This window comes from Pan paniscus, chromosome 9, assembly GCF_029289425.2.
Source record: "Pan paniscus chromosome 9, NHGRI_mPanPan1-v2.0_pri, whole genome shotgun sequence".
Classification (NCBI taxonomy): Eukaryota; Metazoa; Chordata; class Mammalia; order Primates; family Hominidae; genus Pan; species Pan paniscus.
The window spans coordinates 101,721,980-101,741,072 of record NC_073258.2 but is presented as its reverse complement, the minus strand read 5'-3'; the positions used below and the strand labels follow the sequence as shown (position 1 = coordinate 101,741,072).

The following is a 19,093-nucleotide window of genomic DNA, read 5'->3' as shown; positions in this document are numbered from 1 at the left end:
TTAATTAAACTTGTAAAGAAGATTTTAAGAATATCTGTGATAAATCTTTCTATAAAACAACGAATCCCCTGAGATTCAACTTTTCTAATATTCTTGGTTTCTAGAACATGGAAAAAAGACAAAGCACACTGATGTTTTCAGAAGCATGAAGTAAACCATTCAGAACTACACCTAGAACATTGCTAAAAATTCTAACAAACGGTCAATTATGATTCTTCAGCCACATAAGTTTCCAGTACATTCAAATTGCTATGCCATGGCTTGATGCTCCAGTCCTAAAGTACTAATACTAATCTGAAAACATGAAATCCAAAACACTCCAAAATGCAAAATTTTTAGAGCACTGTCACGATACCACAAGTGAAAAAATTCCGCACCAAATTTTGCTTTCTGGTGGTTCAATATATACAAACTGTGCTTCATGCACAAAATTATTAAGAATATTGTATAAAATAATCTTCAGGCTATGTGTATGAGGTGTATAGGAAACATAATGACTTTCATGTTTAGACTTGGATCCAATTCCCAAGGTATCTCATTATGTCTACGCAAATATCCCAAAATATGAAAAAAATCGGAAACACTTCTAGTCCTAAGCATTTTGGATAAGGAATGTCAATGTGTATTCTATTTCAAAAGATTAGACATCTGGAGAAGATGCTGGGTGCGCTTCATGGAACTACCTGTGAGACACTCCCTCATGTGAAGGGCCACTTCATGCTTGCAGATTCACTGAACCACATGTGGGTCGTCCTAACCAAAACTCTTACGGACGTATTTTGACACAGATTTTGGTAAATCAATATTTCCCACTAAACTCTGCTTTTAAATTCTTAATCATGTTCTAAAAAATAAGATCCTGGTACCTTCATCTTATTCATATTATTCTATATCCTCAGCATTTTATATGCAGCCAACTTCAGTCAAGAGGAAAATAAACCCATTGGCAGCTTCTAGCAGAATTCAGATTCACTTAGTAGCAGACAAATACCTTTTAATCTCACAATGCATGCTGAGCACCCACTAGGAAATGTACAACCCTATGGAAGGCACATAAGAATTATATACAAAAAAATCATACACCTTTTCCTTGTTATTCCACATCTTTGGAAGCAGCATTTGGGTTTATTGAAGATTGCATTATGAAATACCTGCCTCTAGATGGCAGCAAAGTTAAACGTTTTTATCAGTTTGAATATATACTTGTTCATTTCATCCTCTACACAATTCCAAGATGTGAAATGAAAGGAACTGAACAGGACAGCCTGAAAAGCTTTAAGAATTGCGCTTCCCACATATCATTTTCTTTGGTGAATCTGCCTGAATGGCTGGGATGTGAGGAAAAAACTATGGTTTCAGTTTACCCTAAAGTAAATTTGACCTTTAAAATAATAACAGTAACCGTAATAACAACTACAAACTCCTAGATAGACAGAATAGGTTTGAATACTAAGAAAGTTCCTTTTATCACTGAGGAAATCTCATATAGCACTTTACTATTCCCAAGGGTATAGAACCAAATTACTTGTCGCTCCAATAACCCAACCAATTGGAAAAACTGATACCATACTTAACAGATAAATAATCTTTTAAAATAACCCCATTACAAGACAGAAAAGGAACAAATATTCAAAATTAAAAACTCATGCTTCATGTACACTGTCATGAAAATTGAAAGAAAACTCACAGAATAGGAGAATATATTTACAAAAATCATTTATCTCATAAGGGGCTTGTATGCAGAATATATAAACAACCCATAATTAAATAATAAAAAGACAAATAACCTAGTTTAAAAATAGGCAAAGAAATTGAATAGACATTTCTTGAAAGAAAATATATGAATGGTCAAAAAGCATTTGAAAGATTCTTATTAGTCATCAGAGAAATCGAAATCAAAACCACAGTGAAATCTAAGTTCAGCTCTCTAGGATGGCTAGACTCAAAAAGTGAGATAATAGCAAGTGTGTGTGAGGGACATGGAGAAACTGTATCCCTCATATATCACTGGTGGGAGTGTCAAGGGGTGCAGATATTTTGGTAGTTCCTCAGATGGTGAAACATACAGTTACCACATGACTCAGTAATTCCTCAAGAGAGAGAAAAACATGTATCTACACAAAAATTCATACATGAATGTTTATAATAGGGGTCCCCAATCCCTGGGCTGCAGACCAGTAAAGGTCATTTGTGGCCGGTTAGGAACCCAACTGCATGGCAGGAGGTGAGACCTGGGTGAGCTCTGCCTCCTATCAGATCAGTGCTGGCATTAGATTCTCATAGGAGAGTGAGGCCTATTGTGAACTGTGCCTGTGAGGGATCTAGGTTGCCTGCTCCTTATGAGAATCTAACTAATGCCTGATGATCTGAGGTGGAACAGGTTCATCCTGAAACCCTTCCCTCCTCACCAATTTTTTCATGGAAAAATTGTCTTCCATAAAACTGGTCTCTGGTGCCAAAAATGTTGGGGACCACTGGTTTATAATATTATTCATAATAGTGAAAAGGTACCTATCAACTAATATTTGGATAAGCAAAATGTGGTCTATCCATACAATAAAATGTTATTTGGCCCTAAAGGGAAATGAAGTATTGATGCATGCTTTCAGATGGATGAACCTCGAAAACCACATCTGAGTAAAAGAAGTCAATCACCAAAGGGGCCACGTATTACACAATTTCATTTGTATGAAAGGCCCGGAGTAGGCAAATTAATAGAGACAGAAAATAACTAGTGGTTTTTCAGTATTAATGGTTGTGGGGTATACTGGAAATGATACCTAAAGGATGTGATGTTTATTTTTAAGGTGATGAAAATGCTTTAAATTTTTTTGTGGTGATCGTTGCACAGATCTGTGAATATATTAAAGTTCCATTGAATTGTATAGTTTAAATGAGTTGTCTGTATGGTATGTGAATTGTATCTTTATGACTTTTTTTTTTTTCTTTTTTGAGACAAGGTCTCACCCTTTCACCCAGGCTGGAGTATAGTGGCATGATTAGAGTTCACTGCAGTTTTGACTTCCCAGGCTCAAGTGATCCTCCCACCTCAGCCCCCAAGTAGCTAAGACTACAGGCGCATGACACCATGCCCAACTAATTTTTGTAGAGGTGGGGTTTTGCCATGTTGCAAAGACTGGTTTTGAACTCCTGGGCTCAAACAATCCTCCCGCCTAGGCCTCTCAACTTGCTGGGATTACAGGTGTGAGCAACCATGCCTGGCCTGAAGTTTTTTTTAAAAAATAAAAATAAATACTTCCCATACACAAAGCACCATAAGGCACTATAAGAAATCAAAATGTTATATAGTTCCATCCTTCATATTTGGCCATCTAAACTTCTAAGAAGATTAGAAAAGTAGGGCAAAGTCAAGGCATCAATTTTCACACTGTAAAAGTGTCAGGCCTGTGAGTTAAATCTGTAGTCTTTGCAATTCCCTGCCTGGAAGAAACTTAGAGATAAACATCTTAAAGGATACCTTCAAAATGACTACAGATTGCTTTAAGTCTAATGCATAGATGTGCAAAGGAGTTCATGGCATGAAAACGAAAGCATATACAAATCAAATCAAATAAATAATGAGAAACTTGAAGATAAAAAGAGAGCCAAGAATGGAAAGTGGCCAGTCAATGCTGGCCTGGAAAAGACTACTTTTAAAATGGGAGGACAGAAGCACAAATGAATGAATGGACAATTACGTGCACTGATTAATAAAACAAAGCCGTGGCCATCCATCGCCTCAGCACTGAAAAGCGTCATTGGAATTCCTGAAAAGATGGATTTGTAAGCATTCAAGAGGATGGAATTCAGATGAAGAGGCCTGAGGTACACTTTCCTGGTAAAGGAACAGAAGCATTGACAATAGCCAGCTTATCTTTACAGCTCAATTGTAATAGAGAAAGTACTGTCACCAGCAAGCTGATAAAGCCCAGCAGAAGCTACATGATTGATTTCTACCAAACACATAGGATGCAGTTTTCTTACTTTTACAAAATTCTGTTCACTAAGTTCTATCACAAATTTCTAATTTTCAATAACAATACCCTGAACTTTAGATTTATCCAAGGACCATTACAGATTTTATTTTTACTTAAAAGTTTTGTTGTTAAATTTTTAAAGAATGAATGCCCTTAGATTTTAAACAGGATAGAAATTTAACCTTTAGTCCTACAGAGTTTCAAAAAACAATGATGCTACCTTATTTTTTTCACTTTTACTAAATTAAAGCTAACTGATTACGTTGAAAAAGAAAAACACATCAAAATGTTAAACTTTCAAAAGCTGCTCATCTATATACTAGTTGATGGACTTTTAAAAAAGACTTGGCCAGTAGCATTTCAATCTCAAAATTATTTAAGCTTTTTGAATTTAGAGACTCTGAAAAGTATTTTATAGTATACGTCTTGATAATAACAAGCTATAACATGTTAGCAAATTAGGCAAATTTTCTTCAGCGAAAAAATTTAAATTGAATTTAGCAGTCCAAGGGAAGAGCATCAAAAGCACTACATTTTAGCTTATATATGATGATTTATTTTCATTTTCTGCATTAACTTTAAACATTAATACAAAAAGACTATAATGGACTCTAAAAGGAATACTGTAACATGAAAATGCTATTACAAAACTTACTCTAGGTGTATATTTAGAAGGCTAAAATTAAAATGTGTTTTTAAAAAAGCCACACAGGGCTTTAAAGCCACAACTAACAAAGGGATTCATAAATGTTGTTTTCATATCTAGCAATCATAGTACAGGTGAGGTACACACTGGCTGGTGCCTTATTGACGCTAATGAAGTACCAGGTACAAGAGCTTTGTGCATTACCTGTGTTGGTTGATCCTCACCGTGATCCTGGGAACTACACATTATTTTTGTCTTCAACATACAGATAAAAACCTGAGGCACAGCATTTGTAAAATGTGCCATATTTGCACAGCTGTAAGATGTGGAGCCAAATTCCATCTTATTCCAACTCGTTAAGCTATTATACTTTCTGTCTCTGCTTACCAAAGGTAAACCTCTTATTTTCTTCTAATTTTAAGGAATTAACATAACTACACTATATAATTTTCTAATCGTCCATTTTATTTGGCCAGAGCAAATATTATCAGGAAGGATTAATTTCTGTAGTTAAGGGTCCACTGAGGAAGTGGTACTATGCCATGACTTCAGATTTGGGTTCTGAGTTCCTATCTGCCACTTTAGGTTTGTGGCCTTAGGCAACCAACAATCTTTCTGTAACTTAGCTTCTTCATCTAACAACTACTTCATAATAATGCTGTTATGGATTTACGTGAGCTAACACAGAGAAAACACATAGCACATAGTAGTTGCTCACAAAACATCAGTCCAACTAAGTAGGCTCAAAGGACATAAATCAACACACACACAAGTTTACAGCTGAATGAATCATAAGGCAGATGAGTCATAACAAGATTCCGTTTTCTAAGCCACAAACCTTTATGTACCATGAAATTCTTCTGAGACCCCTGGGCTCCTCCACAACTCTTATTTAAGCTGTTTGTGTTCAGAGTACTTCTAGAACTGCTTCTTCTAATCCATAAACATTCTCATAACCTCGGGCAGCTCTAAGCAGTAGGTGAATATTATAACCAAGAGTCAGGAGATGTTTCTCCCTCCCTGATCTCTTTCCCCCATCATAGACCTACACTTGCGTACCTTGTTGACACATCTGAAAGGATGAGCCCACTGTTCAAGAGACACATAATATGAGCCACAAATGCAAGCCAATGTGTAATTTACTAGTAAACATATTTAATTTTTATTTATTTTTTTGAGACAGAGTCTCACTCTGTCACCTAGGCCGGAGAGCAGTGCCATGATTTTGGATCACTGCAACCTCCGCCTCCAGGGTTCAAGTGATTCTCGTGCCTCAGCCTCCCCAGTAGCTGGGATTACAGGCACCCACCACCACGCCTGGCTAATTTTTGTATTTTTAGTAGAGATGAGATTTCACCATGTTGGCCAAGCTGGCCTTGAACTCCTAGTCTCAAGTGATTTGCCTGCCTCAGCCTCCCAAAGTGCTGGGATTACAGGTGTGAGCTACTGTGCCCGGCTAGTAAACATATTTTAAATACTTTAAAAAAACAGTGAAATAAATATGAATAATTTATTTTAATACAATATATCCAAAACAGCATTTCAACCTGTAATCAGAGGTATTAATGAGCTATTGCCCATTTTTTCATACTAAGATTCTGCAGGCTGCTGTTGATTTTATATTTATAGCACATCCTAACTTAGACTAGCTGTGGGTAATTGCTACCATACAGAATGGTGGGTCTAGAAATCAACAGTAAGCTATAATCCCTTTCTCTATAAAATATAATAAACTGGAAAAAAGACGGCTTATAGAGAACTGAGTTTAAAAAGCTGATTTCAGGCCAGGTGTGGTGGCTCACGCCTGTAATCCCAGCACTTTGCGAGGCCAAAACAGGCGGATCACCTGAGGTCAGGAGTTCGAGAACAGCCTGGCCAACATGGTGAAACCCTGTCTCTACTAAAAATATAAAAATTAGCCAGGTATGGTGGTGCACACCTGTAATTTCAGCTACTCGCTCAGGAGGCTGAGGCAGGAGAATCACTTAAACCTGGCAGGTGGAGGTTGCAGTGAGCTGAGATTATGCCACTGCACTCCAGCCTGGGCAACAGGGCGACACTCCATCTCAAAAACACCAAACACAAACAAAAAAATTGATTTCAGGTATGCTTTTAAAACAATAACACATAGCTTATTTATAAATAATACATGAATGTCCCCTTTTAGTTCATGTGTCAGACCTAGTTTTTCTTTAGAATAATGACAGTGTAGGATTATTTATTTATTTATTTACTTATTTATTTATTGAGACAGAGTGTTACTCTGTCGCCCAGGCTGGAGTCCAGCGGCGCGATTTCGGATCACTGCAACCTCCATCTCCCAGGTTCAAACAATTCTCATGCCTCAGCCTCCCGAGTAGCTTAGATGACAGGCACACGCCCCCATGCCCAGCTAATTTTTGTATTTTTAGTAGAGACGGGGTTTCACCATATTGGTCAGGCTGGTCTCGAACTCCTGACCTCAAGCGATCCACCCGCCTCGGCCTCCCAAAGTGCTGGGATTACAGGCATAAGCCACTATGCCCAGCCAGAATATTTATTCTTAATAGCACATGAATATTGTATAGAAGTTTTATGACAAGCAGTAGGATCTTGATATTGATTAAAACAATGTAAAATAATCTAAAAAATACCATCATAAGGTAAGAATATTATTTCATGAATCACTATCCCCTGTTCATATTTTCTATTGGATATCTTACAATCTGTAGAAGATAGATCCCATCCCCAGGGCATTTGCTTTACTCTAACACTTATTTGTTAAAATAATCTGGGCTAAAACTAGAATAGACTACTAGATTTCTGCAACATGCAACAGCAATGCAAACAAGAATTGGATTTCTAAAGAATAAAACCGACAAAAACATTAAAGTGTTTTCATGTCTTTTTATGTTTATAGCTCCTGGGAGCTTTGGTTTACAACTTTTCTCCTCCAAATTAATTTGTAAATGCATAACCTAAAGATTGACATACATACTCATGCTTCATTGATCCCATTTCTATTCTCATTGTTCAAATGGATATTAAGTACAACTCCATGGATGAGACTCTGAGGCTAGAAATGAGGATGAGACCAAACTGACAGTACTATTTGGTTTGGCCAGATGCTCTACTAGGAAAAACACAGCAGCTGGGAAAATATTTTGGAAGAAGAACAAATTTAACATCAATTTTGACTGTGGTGTCATAAGAAAGGCATGCATGACAGAAGACTTAACAGGACATCATAGCTTCGGATAAGGTAAAAGGAAGAAAACACATTTCAATTGAAAGGTGGCTTCTACTTCTCTACTGTATTTTTACAGGAATTCATAAATTCTTGTCATTCCTTCTGCCACCTGTGAACGAACATTTTTTTACAATCTCCTCTGTATACATCTGATGTCATCTTACAGAATGTTCTAGTTCACTATTCCCAGACAGGATGGGCTATAAAAGAGACTTAGGGAAACAAGTGACTCCCATATCATCTTCCAAGAGGAATAAAGGGATACAGATGTGAAAGGATTATTCCAGGTGTGAGAAGAAACAACGGCACAGCAGATCAGCACAGTGTCTGAAGGAAATGGGAAGATACAAGGAAGGCATATGCAGAAAAACTGTCAGAATTAATGGAGTCTCAGATGGTTTGGTGTCAAGAAGAGCTGAAATTCAAAAATCCCAAGGTGCAGGCCCTAGGGAAGTAGTTTGCTAGCAAGAAGCGAGGCTTCAAAAACCATGGTGGGATTCTGGGGTGGGACTTAGTCAATGGGAAGGTGAACAGGAACCATAAGTAGTGGTCATCTTCCTAGAATAGGAAATGTTAGGCTGGCTAGTTGTCCATGAGCCCCAGATGAGCTTCAGAACATTCTCTAGGTCATATAAAGTTTAATCAGATCCTTAAAGGGTCCACTATATAAGAGGATAATGCTAGGGGATTTAAGGATTAAGCTGTTTGGTAAACAGAACTTGAACTTCAGTTTGTTATTCTAAATAAAACGTAAAAGTTAAATCCCTGAGCCTGAGTGGTGGTCTTCAGTTCCTTAATCTTTCTAGCTGGAAGCTGGTTTTGCAAATGTGCCTACTGCCTAGTTTACAGGAGAGAGTCAGTAGGCTCCAAATAAAGGAAGAGGTCCTGGAAGCCAGGTTGGGCCTGATAACAGTCCCCAACCTCTGCTCTGTCTCAGTTTTCCATTATCTTTAGGGGATAGCTGGTGGATTTCCATTAGAAAATGATTTATGTGAAATGTATTTTATAATGTTGCCTTCCTTTCCCTCTCCTTATCATATCCACTAATATAGAAACAGAGTATTTTATTTTTTATTATGAATGGATTTTTTAAAGGACTTACATAGGAAGAAAAGAATGGCTTAGATTAGATATTTGATACTTACACATTTATTAACCCTATCCTCTGATCTCATGGGAATTGAAGAATGCAGACAACAGATCACCTGACTCTAGAGCAAACCTTTATTCATCATACATGTCACTTTGTCAAGATGCCTATTTAGGCAATATTGGAACACATTAGGGTATCACTTGAAAAAAATGCTAAAAAATGAAATAAGCTTATAAAGACCAGCCACCTGTTCTTTTCTGTAACGCGGTTTACATTAGGAAATCCATTACATTTTACACTGACTTAGGAAAATAAATGACTTCATAGGAAAGTCAAGCAGATCCGAGCCCTGTGAGGAAGGGGAGCACAGAACAAAGGGGAAAACAGAGCCTTTGGTTTTCCCTCTCCGTCTAAACATTTGCTAAATGGGTCACTGTACTGGTGAAGTGTATTCATTCATCTATAGATAATGCACATCCTCTTTTTAAAAAATTTCTTTAATTAATACACTTTATTTTTGGAGCAGTTTTAGGTTTGCCAAAAAATGAGTGGAAAGAATGAAGTTCCCTTATGCCCTCTCAGCTCACCTGTCCCCCACCACCTCTGTACCCCCCTCCCCCCAACAGCTTCCTCTCTTATTAGCATCTTGCATTTCTGTGGTACATTTGTTATAGTCGATGAAACAATGCTAATACATTAATATTAACTGAATCCATAGTATACATTAGGGCTCAGTTTTTGTGCTACACATTCTATGGGTTTTGACAAACATATAACGGTATTCTCATCCATCACTACTCTATTGTACAAAAGAGTTTCACTGTCCTAAAAGTTCCCTGTGCTCCACTTTTTCATCCTTTCCCTACTCCCCTTCTATTTTTATCAATCATAATTTTCAAGAAAAATTATATATTATAGAAAAAAGTGTACTTTTTTTCCATACATTGTTTTGAGCCTACCATTTATACAAAAAAACTGAAACTTACCGGTTCAACAAATTCAAACTTCTTTTTTTCTTGGACCTCTTGAATTTTAAAGACATATTCTAATGATGCTTCATAGAAGTTCTGATGTTCTCGGTCAATTTGTGTATCTGCCTAAAGAGAAAAACCAGAGGGTGATTACTGATGGTTCTACATAGAGAGGGACTCAATTCCTGCTCTGGTATCTTTATTAAAAAGTAACTCCTACAAAAAGTTTAACACAGCACTTATTATAGTCCTTGCTTACAAGAGCTTATAGTGTATGGGGCAGGAGCTACACTCACACACACAGACACATACACACATGGAGTAAGTACACAATACCCATTGCAGTAAAAAAAAATTAAAAATATATATATATTACAAGAGGGGTATATAAATGTAAATGAAAAATTACTGGATCATAGAAAGATGGATAAAATTCAAAATTATGGGACAAAATGGTGGTATTTGAGTTGAATCTTAAGACAAACAACTGACTGCATTGCCAAAAATATAAAAAAAGCAGGGGCCGTTTTCCTGAAAAAGTAGAGGCACGAAGGAGACAGATTTGACTGCAGTATGAACACACGGAGAAGAAGAGGGAGAAGTGAGGATAGCATCATACTATAAAGTATCTTGGATGCTGCATAACAAATTAGGATTTTAATGGTGGGAGAAGCATCTAAGAATATTAAGCAGGAGAGCCACCTCATTAGGTAAGATCTTAGGTAATACTGGTAGCAGAGTCAAACAAATAAACAGACAAATAAAAATTCAATGGCTCTAAACTGATGAATCATGCTTTGTCAATGCCATGCACCTTTATTATATCTGATTGCAGTAAGGTTCTATTGACAAAGTATGAGAGAGTATTACTGAGGTGATTTAATTTTCTTTTAGACAATGCCTCTCTCTTCCCTCTTCTCTGCCTATTGCCCTCAGATGCACTCTTTAAAAAGTGACTTTAGCTTAGCAGAGAGACATGACTTACTTTTCTTGCCCACCTCTACCTTTCTTGTCGCCAGTTGGGTGTTACAAAAGCAGATGGAAAGAAGGGGCTTTCTGGAGTACTAAGTATCCGTTGACACCAATTTGGGGATAGAAAACTTGAAGCCATTTATAATGGTGGTTTCACAGACAAAATTTTTGAAAAAAAAAGATTTTATTGGTAAGACTTCCAGTTAACAGAACCTATTAGTAATTAAGTTTTGGAAGAGTAAAAAATTATACATGTACTTTCAACTATGCAGGGAGTAGGTGCACCTAACCCCCATGTTGTTCAAGAATCAGCTGTAATTATCTATACTTATTATGCATTTAATTAGGTAATTACAAATAATCCAATATTACCAGCAACTCACTAGAGATGTTTAAAGTTGAGTATTCTAAATTTTTAAGCTAATAAATGTGAAGAAAGTATAAATCAGGTAGGAGATTTGAACCCAAAACTTTTCAGCTCCCAGACATCATTTATGAAAGATAGAGGTGCAAAAAAGAACATCAGTATCCAACACAAATCATGTTTCTTTTCTTCTTACCATCGCTTATTGGAACACACTATATACATAAGAATTAATTAATTTAGTAATGAGGGATTTGTGTTAATAAATGTTTAACAACTGGCTGTCTTGGGAGAAAAGCCTGATTTGCAGTATTTGTGGTTTCTGTGGTACAAATATCACCAAAATGGGCAGTTTCAAAACACAAACTCAACATCACAGAATGTGGAAGCTGGAAACAGATGCAGGAAAAGGGCTCTCTGGAGTGAGTCTTAGCACACTAGTGGGTGAAAGGGCTGCAAGAATATTTTCAGTTTTAGGGACACTATTCTATTCCACAAGTTATTTTGAAAATTTTATTTACTTTAAAATATAATGTCAGGCTGGATATGGTGGCTCACATCTGTAATCCCAGCACTTTGAGAGGCCAACGTGGGAGGAATGCTTGAGCCCAGGAGTTCAAGACCAGCCTGGGCAATCTAGTGAGATGCTGTCTCCATTTTTTTAAAAAAAGAAAAAATAAATAACATCACCGATTGTGTTGCCTAGCACATGGGAACAAACTAGAATGTTGAGCCCTTTAGAGTCTAAAATGTTTTTTTTCTAGTCAATGGAACTACGCAGAAAAGATTTAGCACAGCAGGCCTGACTGCTGTGTTTTGAAAGGTTTGCTTACAAGGTTGGCCCTTGGCTGGTGTCTGGGAATGTTAGTTTAGGGAGGGTTCACATCACTCTAACTGCTAAGAGGTGGCTTACTGCACCTAAACTGTTTGTACAAACAATACGGTTTATGCAAATATCTCCTTTCCCTCTGGGAGTTTGGAATTTGGGTACATGCCAGGCAGCGAGTGCTATGTGACCAGCCTCCAATAAGCCTCTAGACAACAAGTCTCTAATGAACTTCCTTGGTGGACAACATTTCACATGCCACAGCTCCTTGCAGGGGGAATTGAGCATGCTCTGAGTGTCTCCACTGGGAGAGCACTCTTAGAAGGTTGCACCTGGTTTCCCCCAGAATTTGTCCCCTGTACCCTTTTTTATTTCCTTTCACTGTAATAAATCATAGCCACGAGTATGACTATATGCTGAGTCCTGTGAGTTCTCCAAGCAAATTACCAAAGCTGGGGGTGGTCTTGGGTACCCCAACACAAAAGTATTAAGTCATTTCTTCAGAAATGTATTTGCCATGCACAGTCTCATCCCACTTGCCCCCCTCCAAAAAGGGGAATGAGAAGCAAAGAAAGGATAAAAGAGAAATGACACTTGCTGCTTGCCACTTATAGGTGTTTTCATAGCCTCCAATGCAGACTATTGAAATTTGATAGACCAAAGCTGCTGTGAAACGTCATCCGGAGCATACAGTATTAAGGAATATGACAGTTTAATTTCTTTACAGTACAAGATGTAGAAAGACATTCTTTTAGTTAAAATAGATCTCTTTAGTATTTAAGCTCATCATATGACTCACTAGCAAACACTTGCTTATAAATCCACTAGCAACTGGTACTATATATTTTGTACTGGATAAGTAGAGTAACACTAGGATTCATCAATCGAAATGAGATAATTTTAAAACTAAAAGAGAGCACTAGTAATAATTAGGCCAGAACAACAGGTGTAAACTTGTTTACCTGGCAAAAAGGGACCTAAAGAAACCAGATTAATTTCATAAGAAAACCATATGGTTCTGCAGATAGCTTATTGTAATGCTATCTCAATTCAAAAGACAGGGAAAGGAGTCAGGTGATATTTGTTGAATATTTTCCCCAGGAGAAAAGATTTAAGCTTGATTTTGAAGAATGAGGAAGAGATAAAATGAGAAGAGTTTGAGTGATGTGATAGAGTCAGGAAAAGAGAAGTTATGCTTAGGTAGGACAAAAGGTTTGTGACTAAAGGTTTTGTTTGGAGGAGACAGAAATGAGAGTTAAGGCAGAAAAAATAGAATGAGTGTAGATTTCATCATATAGGCAGTGCAAAAACTTGAGAAGGGGGCTGACAAGAAACAAGCAACATTCAAGATTAACATGAGGACAGTACAGCATACAGTAATTAAGTGGTGGCCTAAGTACATGTGAATATAAAAAGATCTCTTATCTGATAATGGTGAAGGTGTCTGGTGCACCCCAGCAAGAAAGAGAAGCTGAATGATGTGGGTGTGAGAAGCAAGGAAAAAGCCAAAGATAAATTTGATACAAAAAAATACTACTACTAGGCTGGGCGGAGCTCATGCCTATAATCCCAGCAATTTGGGAGGCCGAGATGGGAGGATCACTTGAGGTCAGGAGTTCGAGACCAGCCTGGCCAACATAGTGAAACCCTGTCTCCACTAAAAATACAAAAATTAGCTGGTCATGGTAGTGCACACCTGTAGTCCCAGCTACTCGGGAGGCTGAGGCACGAGAATTGCTTGCACCCAAGAGGTGGAGGTTGCAGTGAGCCAAGATCATGCCTCCACATTCCAGCCTGGGCAACAGAGTGAGACTTGGTCTCAAAAAACAAATAAATAAATCATAATCATAATCATAATACTAGCATTAACAGATAATTTAAAAATTAGAGGTAGGAGCAAATTTGGGAAAAGAGGGTGAGGTGCAAGATTTCACATTTCACTAGGAATTGGTCAATCTAAAGTCTTGGCAACCAGACAGAGGACATTGCAAAGACAGTCCGGCACAACAAAATCATCCCTTGAGAGATGTTCATCCAGATGTTATAAACAATGTAAAAGTAGAAGAGGTTTCAGGGACAGAAACTGAAGGATAAGGATAGAGATATTAAGAACTATGCCTAAGGACTTTACTTCATTTAGGAAGTGCCTCAAGAGAAACCTACTGAAAGAGTAGTTAGTGATAGGTGGAAAACCAACATCTGGGTGTCTAAAGGGTGTCTATTTTCCCCTTTACTTTTTTCTTAATTATAAATGTAAAAATATTCATTATTGTAAGCTTATTTATTATTTGTTACTATGACAGAGAAATGTGAAGATAGTAAGAATTGCAATCCCACTGTTTAATATTTTGATGTGTAACACACACACACACACACACACACAAACTTATTTTAAAACAAACCTGTGTAATTCTGTATATTCTGGTTTACAATCTGCTTTTTTCCTGCTTATTTGTATGAATATTTCTCAATGTCTTTAAATGATTCTCCAAATAAAACTTTTAACATATCACACTCCATTTTTGATCAAACTACATTTGTGTATTTACCCCAATTATTCTTTGTGACATTTCAGATGTTTCTAAATTTCTGCACTTATGAATCTTGGATCAATATTTAAACAATATTTACACAATTTTTGTGCTCATCCCTGATAATTTCTTTGGGGTAAATTCTTACCAAGAGAAATCGTCTCAACTACCTAGCATGTTTCAGGTTTGTTGAAATACAATGTCAAATTTACCTTAAGAATGATTAAATCTTATGCTCCCACCAGGAGAACAAAAGTGTGCCCAATTTCCTATACCTTCACTAACAATAGATATTATCTTGATCAAATTGAAAATGACATGTTGTTATTTGCGTTTTCAAATACATGTGACACTGAAACTAACCACTTTTATTATAGTTTATATTTCCTCCTTAGTCAATGCCTGTTTGCCTTCTTAGCCCATTTTTTCCATTGAAGTGTTTACCTTTCTGACACTGATTTGCAAATGCTTCTTGTATATAAGAGATGATAGCCCCATGTCATGTGTTGTTTAAATTCCCTAATGGTTTGACATTTAATTTGGTTTAATGTCTTTCAAAACAGATTACTTATTTTTATGCATTCAGGTCTTTCTACATTTCCTTTATGCTTAGAAAAGAATTATTTATTCACATAACAAATATTACTCCTTTCTATCCACTATAAAGCCTATAATCTTGACAAGTTTGCTTCTGATTCTCCAACTGTTTACTCCAATGGCCTAGTTGACGGCCTTGGGATTTTGTTAATAAAAGATGACCCTTCAATTCAGTCCTGGAAATGGGCAGCCACTTATTTTTCATGAACAAAATGAGTAAGGAGTCAGCTGTGCAGGTAGGAAGGCACAGAGGAGCCTTTTTGAGAACAAGTTAATAAGCTTGGTGCTGACAGAAGGACCAGAGCTGTTCTAGAAAGGAGCAGATGACTTTTAATGCCATGTCACAGAATTAAATATGTTTATGGCAGTGTCTCCCTACAACAGGTCTGATTCCTAGAGGGGCGAAGGGAGGGGGGGACCCAAGCTACATTTTGCCTTGTCTACATTATATACCCTGGGAAGCTACTTTAACAAAATTTGTTAGTTGTGTTGTGTTCTAAGATGTATCTCCTGGAAAAGAAGCGTGTGTGTACTTGTGGAGTGAGGTGGGGGAGAGGATGTTTCTATGCTATTATCTTCTCCAGCCTCCACTTAAACATGGAACCAGAATGAATATTCTATTATACCATAGCCTAAGCTACTAGCAAGGCAAGTAATGAATATTGAGCTAAGTTGTCAGGAAAAATTGAGGTATATTCTCTAGAGCTCTTTAAAATTAGGATAATGTTATCATTTCCTTAAGGTGGTTTAAGCAGTATCCTTTCAAAAGATGACCTCCGATATTTATTGGAGCCTGAAGTTCTTTAGGGCCTCTAAGACCACCCGTAATTTTCCTGTAGTCAATTTGTAAAAAGGCACCTGGCCATAGCCCTGGGCATGGTAGATGATGATGTACTGGTGATAATTAGATGAGTGTCTCTCTACATAACTACATCCACATCCATACCATAACCCCATTCACTCTGAAGTTTATTCTAGTGCAATGTATTAAGACATTTGGTCTTAATATCACTTAAGACATTTTGGTACATGTAAACATAGTATTAAATTACAACAAGCAGTACCAAATACAGTAAGGTTAACTATGTTCAAGAAATTTCAAATAGAAATCTAGTTTTTCTTAATGGCAGATTGTCTTCCATCAGTTTAGCATCAAAATCTTTCCATACGCACATAATTATATATTAAATTATACTATTTTTAATAGCATGTGTTAATAACAGAAAGCATACTGATGAAGCCATATATAAATATTAAGCACAACAAAACTTCCCAATGTTAAACATCTTTAAATAAAGAAATTTGATACTGTCGATGAGAGCATATGCCTGTTGGAAAAAAAAGGCATCAGATGCCAAAATTACACTCCTATTTCTTTTTGAGGTTGTAGGCACTTTATAACACTCTGAGTTGTCAAGCATGCCTTCTGGTTGAACTCAGAGGTAAGAGAAATAAGAAAAGGAATAAAGAGAGCTGAGGACCAGGATGAATTTGAAAAGCAGTTCAGGAAGGGAGGAGGTTTTCTTAGCAGAAGGATCAGGAAAGAGGCTCTGGACTACAACAACTATAAGTGAAGAGAGAGGAGGAGGAGACTAAAGGAGACCTCACGGTTCCCGATCACCTTTTAGACAGCAGTGTTGAGCTGCGGGTGAGCTACCCAGCAACTCCCTACTAATGGTGTTCACTTCAGAGTACACCAGGAGGCGGAGGAGAGATGAGCGCTGCTTCACGTTTGTTGTTGTTGTTGTTGTTGTTCTCAAGGTGACAATGGCAAGGGAGTCTGTTTATTTATTTATTTATTTTGGACACACTTTGTCACTGAAATTGGAACTACATTATTCCTTAGTAAAAGAAGTAGCTTTGATTTTATGAATTATAGTTAAAACACTACCAATGGGAAGAATAAAATATATTTCAGACAGAGGGAAGAAACAAACTGCTTAGATGTGTAGATGTGAGCAAAATATTTATTCATTTGTTCTTAAAGAATTTCATATAAAATAATTGAGATTTTAAAACATGTAGCGGTGGGGCACAGTGGTTCATGCCTGTGATCCCAGCACTTTGAGAGGCTAAGGCAGGCAGATCACTTAAGGTGAAGAGTTCAAGACCAGCCTGACCAACATGGTGAAACCCCGTCTCCATTAAAAATACAAAAATTCGCTGGGCTTGGTGGCACATGCCTGTAATCTCAGCTACTCAGAAGGCTGCAGCACAAGAATTGCTTGAACCCAGGAGGCAGAGGTTGCAGTGAGCTGAGAGTGCACCACTGCACTCCAGCCTGGGCGACACAGCCAAACTCCATCTCAAAAATAAAATAAAATAAAATAAAATGTGTAGCTGTGTATCTATCTTTCCCACGATGCTGAAGCAAGGCCTTAAAATCAATGTCAGAGATATTTTAACTTTAATCTGAAGGCCATAACATGAATTTAATAGGTCCTGTCCCTTTAAAAATGCTCAAAAAGAATAAAAGTGAAAGATCTTGTTTCAACCTTTCTCATTGTTGAAAGAAATATTGATCCTTCACTTGGAACAGTTATAATGTGTTTAAAGTATCGTCCATAGTAAGTTCTCAATTAATTTAGCCATTGCTATCATAATTATTTTATTAAATAGTAGCAGATTTTGAGATAGTTTTACCTTTGGAAATTTTGACTTTATATGACTTAATGCCTTTTCCATTATTTCAGCTGGAAAAGCTTACCTCTTGTAAATGAGACTCCTTTTTCTTTGCGGACAAATTTAAATGCTTTTCAAGGATAGAGTAATATTTTTCACTCTCTTTGTCAAACTTCTTCTTTCCATCCTAAAGGAGAGCAATAACATCAAAAAATATTTAATTCAGAGCACCCAGAAAACCCTGACTTTCACCATTCCCATCAAAGTCCCATGTAATTATTTAATAAAGACAGTGAGTCCCAACTATGTGTAAAACCTTAATTTAGTAAAAATAGGAAGATGGAAGTGAAACAAGCCATTTCAGTATGTACTCTGCTCTCAAAAAAGCTTTCCATCTTGCGGTGAGAAATACATGTATAAACAAACAGGGCAAGTCACATCTCCTTTGGAGTAAATGGAACTGTAGTATGGGTAGGGGCCAGGCTGGCTACAGTAGAGTCCCACCAAGAGCTCTATAATTGACTCTTAACAATAGATTCTGATCCAGTAGGTCTGAGATGTGACCAAGAGAAAAATGTCTTTTTTAGGCTTTTTGTTGATTCAGACGAGTCAATATATAATGTCTAAAGAACCCACTCACATGGAATCTTTTCACAGAATCATATTATTTCTTAGCCACAAAAGACACCTGAAATATCAAACAACTCATTCTTGACGTGGAGGAAAAGATTTTTAAATGCTGGTAGCTTCAAATAATTAAATAAGAAAATTCGAAGTTGAATAAATTGAAAGGATTAACAACCTCTGTACCATGAACTCTGAACATAACTCTTAATAGCTGACCTTTGTTCCTGATATGTTGGAGTTTTGGGGAGCAACTGGGAGGGTGAATAGCTGAGAAGGGAGTAACTTTACCTTTTATCTTATGGCATGCCTCCATAGAAATGCAAATGGAATGAAATATTGAAGGGAAGAGGACATACCTGGGCATATAATCTTCTACTACTATAAATGTTGTATCCACCAGATATGTCTTTTCCATTTATAAGTCCATATGAAACAAATACTAAGTAACTACAATCATAAATTTCATTGGCCAAAGAAGTACTATTCCTTCCTTTTATTTCAGTGTCTCTGAAACTGCAACCTCTGGATCACCTAAACTAGGTGTTTATCAGCATGTTCAGACCGCAGATTCCTATTTTTCTCCTTCCAGAGATTCTGGAACAGATTTTTTTTTAACAAGTTCATTATGTGTTTGTAAC

The 19,093-nt window shown here is 37.0% G+C and overlaps 1 protein-coding gene across 1 annotated transcript in view; it reads right to left on the bottom strand.

The window, feature by feature from the left end:
* The window catches only part of ARHGAP42 (Rho GTPase activating protein 42), a 306,430-nt gene that overhangs the window by 62,473 nt on the left and 224,864 nt on the right, over positions 1 to 19,093 (bottom strand). Inside the window, exons 5-6 of the mRNA XM_003828397.7 lie at positions 17,914 to 18,015; positions 9,932 to 10,042 (exon numbers count right to left, since the gene is read on the bottom strand). Of these exons, the coding sequence (XP_003828445.1) occupies positions 9,932 to 10,042; positions 17,914 to 18,015 (213 nt within the window). The remainder of the gene's footprint in view (positions 1 to 9,931; positions 10,043 to 17,913; positions 18,016 to 19,093) is intronic.